The sequence below is a fragment of the Arctopsyche grandis genome, chromosome 10, assembly GCF_051622035.1.
Source record: "Arctopsyche grandis isolate Sample6627 chromosome 10, ASM5162203v2, whole genome shotgun sequence".
In the NCBI taxonomy this organism is placed as follows: domain Eukaryota; kingdom Metazoa; phylum Arthropoda; class Insecta; order Trichoptera; family Hydropsychidae; genus Arctopsyche; species Arctopsyche grandis.
This window is the reverse complement of record NC_135364.1, coordinates 2,045,001-2,048,820: the sequence shown is the minus strand read 5'-3', so window position 1 is coordinate 2,048,820 and position 3,820 is coordinate 2,045,001. Positions and strand designations below refer to the sequence as shown.

The 3,820-nt window shown below is 32.6% G+C and overlaps 1 protein-coding gene across 2 annotated transcripts in view; it reads left to right on the top strand.

Annotated features, from left to right (window-relative positions):
* The first annotated feature begins 1,930 nt into the window (after positions 1–1,930).
* The window catches only part of LOC143918058 (kelch-like protein 24), a 2,600-nt gene continuing 710 nt past the window's right edge, over positions 1,931–3,820 (top strand). The window contains exons 1-9 of one of the 2 annotated variants that reach the window (XM_077439726.1): positions 1,931–1,954; positions 2,016–2,157; positions 2,236–2,375; positions 2,458–2,633; positions 2,702–2,899; positions 2,969–3,130; positions 3,206–3,361; positions 3,432–3,595; positions 3,664–3,820. The exon at positions 3,664–3,820 is cut by the window's right edge and continues 63 nt beyond it. In XM_077439726.1, coding sequence (XP_077295852.1) covers positions 2,045–2,157; positions 2,236–2,375; positions 2,458–2,633; positions 2,702–2,899; positions 2,969–3,130; positions 3,206–3,361; positions 3,432–3,595; positions 3,664–3,820 — 1,266 coding nt within the window. In that variant the 5' untranslated portion in view covers positions 1,931–1,954; positions 2,016–2,044. Of the gene's footprint in view, positions 1,955–2,000; positions 2,158–2,235; positions 2,376–2,457; positions 2,634–2,701; positions 2,900–2,968; positions 3,131–3,205; positions 3,362–3,431; positions 3,596–3,663 lie in introns of those variants that run through there. The other variant, XM_077439725.1, reaches the window with a different exon arrangement.

Here is a 3,820-nt window from a genome sequence, read left to right as displayed (position 1 = left end):
CTTTGAAAATGAGGTTGAAAATTGCAGACCTATTGCTATCATCTCGGCTATTCCCAAAATTTTTGATAACATCCTTCACTGTTTGATTCTTAAGCAGTCCAAAAGATGTTGTGTGACGAGCAACATGGTTTTTCACCATGTCGTTCCACTACCACTAATCTTGCCAGATTTTCAAATTATACCATCTTTAAAGTTGACGGTGGTCAGCAAGTTGATGTAGCCTACTTTGACTTTCGTAAAACCTTTGATCATGTCAATAATGACGCTCTTCTGATCAGATTAGCTGAAGTGGGCTTTTCTCCACGTCTTCTGAAACTATTTGCTTCTTGTCTTAGTGATAGAAAGCAATTTGTTAGATATGGTATTTATGAATCTCCCTCATTTTTTACTCGATCTGGTGTAACTCAGGGGTCCACTTTAGGCCCCTTACTATTTACAATTATTATTAATAACCTCCCTAGAGTGTTCACAGGTATCTTGTTGTGAATTACAAAAGCTTTTCATTCAAGGTGTAACGATTGAAATGCTTAGAATTAGTATATTGAAATGAAACATTAGGTATATTTTTATTGTTTTTTAAATAGCACACTTGCGAATCTATTGTATAAAAAAACATTTAGAATTGATTTGATCACTTGAGCCTTCCACATGTGCATTTATTTTGTCTACGTCAGTCGGGCTGATTTCAATTATAATCTTCAAGGTCTTCGTGAGCCTTATTATAGTGTAATTGATATTTTAGTTATTGAGTGGTATTGGTATTATTTTTATTTCCATATAGCAAAAGATAAGGGGCTCGTTTTTTTATATAAAATAATGAGTATTGGAATGTGTATAAGAATACTCTTTTAACTTAAGAAAAAATGATTTCGAAAACAAAATATCAATACAAATTTATATTTTGATGGAAATCTATAATTGCTCTCTTTTATTATAGTTAAAATATGCTACATGTTCAAATTTTCAAATTTTGAGTTCAAATTTTCGTGTTTATAAACGAAAATAAAACGAGTCAGCATTCGAGCAATGCATTTAGTATATAATATAATATTATAGATAAGAGTTAAAACCAGTAGCAAGAATTCTGATGCTATTTTCAATAATCAGTTGTTTTTTTGTGCGGTTTTTCCACTATCATTGAAATTATCTTGAAGAAAATACATTTTTCGGTTATTAATCAATTGTTATTAATTGCTTACTTTAGATTTTATTTTCCTTTCGAGTGCAAAATATGCATGGCGGATTTGAGTAGTTTGTCGAATTCTATTATCGATGATCTTATTTTTAATTTCAAAATGTGTGTTATCTGTGAGAAGACGATTATTTTTATATTGGATGAGTGGTTATTTCCATGCGGTTTTTCATTATTATTGTAAAAACATGTTTTTCTGTGGTATAATGTCATATCCGTGTGAGCAATCTAGCGCTAGTCCTTTAACCCTAAATTCGTTTTAAAAAACTCGTAAAACTGTTTTTATTCCTGCAAAAGATGTGAAATCGAAATCCCAATACCAATCCAGACAAAATATCTTTGCTTAGATTGTTCATTTTAGCGATCCTCTCAATGATAAATTCGATCTTCTAAATGATTGAGAATAAATAAATAAACAAAATAACTAAACGTTACTTTGTTTGGAAAATTTACAGTCTTATTGATTATAAATGATAACAAAATATAATTATTACAAAATAAACCATTTTACAATTTTCACATATACATAGGTAAGAGAAAAAAGAAAAAAATTAGAGATTAAAATAATAATAACATTAATAACCTAGATTATATTTATAAACAAAAAATAATAATTAAATTCAAATTATGCAAATTAGTATACGTAAATAATTAATATATGTACGTTTTAATGCAACATCAGGGTTAAGATATCCTTATCTATCGTGATAAAACCGCAGAACGATAGTGCTCCACATCATTCGCTGCTATTCTTTCCAATTGGTAAGTCTAACTTTATAATGCTCAGCACTTATATTGTCTAATTTTCAACTTTGTTTTTCAGGAAGAATCTAAGAGAAAATCAAAAACAAGATGTTCGTAGTGAAGGCGATGTCCAATTTTGCTGCAAAACGGGTGAAGTATTTGTATGAGGCCATGCAACAAGATAAGAAATGCGACACCAATTTTACTGTTCGAGGCCGAAAGTATTTTAATTCGAATCCAAAATTATTTAAAATCCAAATTGTTTCGACAGATTAAATTATCATTTTTCATAATTGCAGCTTCCCCGCGCACTTGATCGTTCTAATGGCGTGTAGCGAATTCTTTGGGACAAACGAAACTAAAGTAGCGGGGATTTTTTCAGATTTTGACGACGAAGTCATCGTAGCAATCCTGAAGTATTGTTACACTGGAGAAATAAGTACGAGTTCATAAATATCTAAAATAATCAATTTAAAAACGAGATTTCGTCATTAAATGCAATCATTTAAATATAATTTTAGAGATAAGAGTAAAATACCACAAGAAATTACTGGAGCTAGCCAACCGACTTGAAGTGAAAATTCCACCACAATTTAAAAGAGTCAACAAATCCAATTGTCTGAAAGTTTTGAAATCAACTGGAGATTCTGAATTATTAAAAAAGGCAATGGATTTGACTCTGGAAAACTTCGAGACGGTGAGTGTTGATTATACATATACAAAAATATGTCACTTAGATATTTTTCAATTCCACTTCTGTTTCAGCTGCACAAAACTCAAGGTTTTCTCAATCTGCCGGTCTCCAACGTGATCGAAATCTTGAAATCGGATGATTTGAACGTGTATTACGAAGAACACGTATTCAATGCTGTGAAATTGTGGGTAAATCATAATGATGCGAACCGTAGAAAAGAATTGGCACAGCTGATGAGATCCGTGAGGTTATCCTTGCTGCCGGTGGAGGTATTTGAAATTAAATGAATGTTACAGTTTACTGATAAAAATCATTCGAATAATGTGTTATATTTTCAGTTTATCGTCAGTGAAGTAATGACGTTCTGTCAATCGTGTGCAGAGTGTATGACCATTCTTAGACCAGCAATTAAAGAGAGGAATGATAAATCTTTCATCCCAAGAGAGACCCCTCGTAGAAAAATACAAAAAATGGCACTGGTTGGGGGATGGAATATTGATGTGAGTTTTGTATCACAAGTATAATTTTTTGATTGAATTGTAAATTTATTATTTTATTGCATAACGTGTTTTCAGCTGGCAAACTCCATCGATATATTTGACGGATTAAAGAACAGTTGGACTCTATTCAAAAATATTGGAATTAATAAATATGATTTTGCGTCTGTCCTCGTGGGGGATTGGATCGTTACCATCGGCGGAGGGAATTCTTCAGGGGAATCAGTGACTTCAGTAATGTTTTCCGGTGTTGCGAAGTACCTGCTTAGAGAAATCAGAATATAACCAATTTATTTGTTTTCAGGTGGAATACATTGATATGAAAAACGGTCAAAAACAACCATTGAATCCGTTAAATAAAGCTCGTTGGCTTTTCTCAGCAGTGACACTTCGTCGCGGTTCGTCCACGGAGGTCTACGCCATTGGCGGTAATGATGATGACTATTTACCTCTATCTTCAGTGGAAAGGTGATTAAATTGCAATCATTTCATCAGATCGATTGAAAGAAAAGTTGACGATTATTGATTTTGATTAGGTGGAGCAGCAACACTGGGGATTGGGAGATCATCGCTCCATTGCTGGTGGCAGTTAGTCATCATAGTGCTTCTGTCATCGACGATAAAATATACATAGCAGGCGGATTTACAGAGGAAAATGGAGAATGGACATCCACGAATAAAGTGCAGATGTAT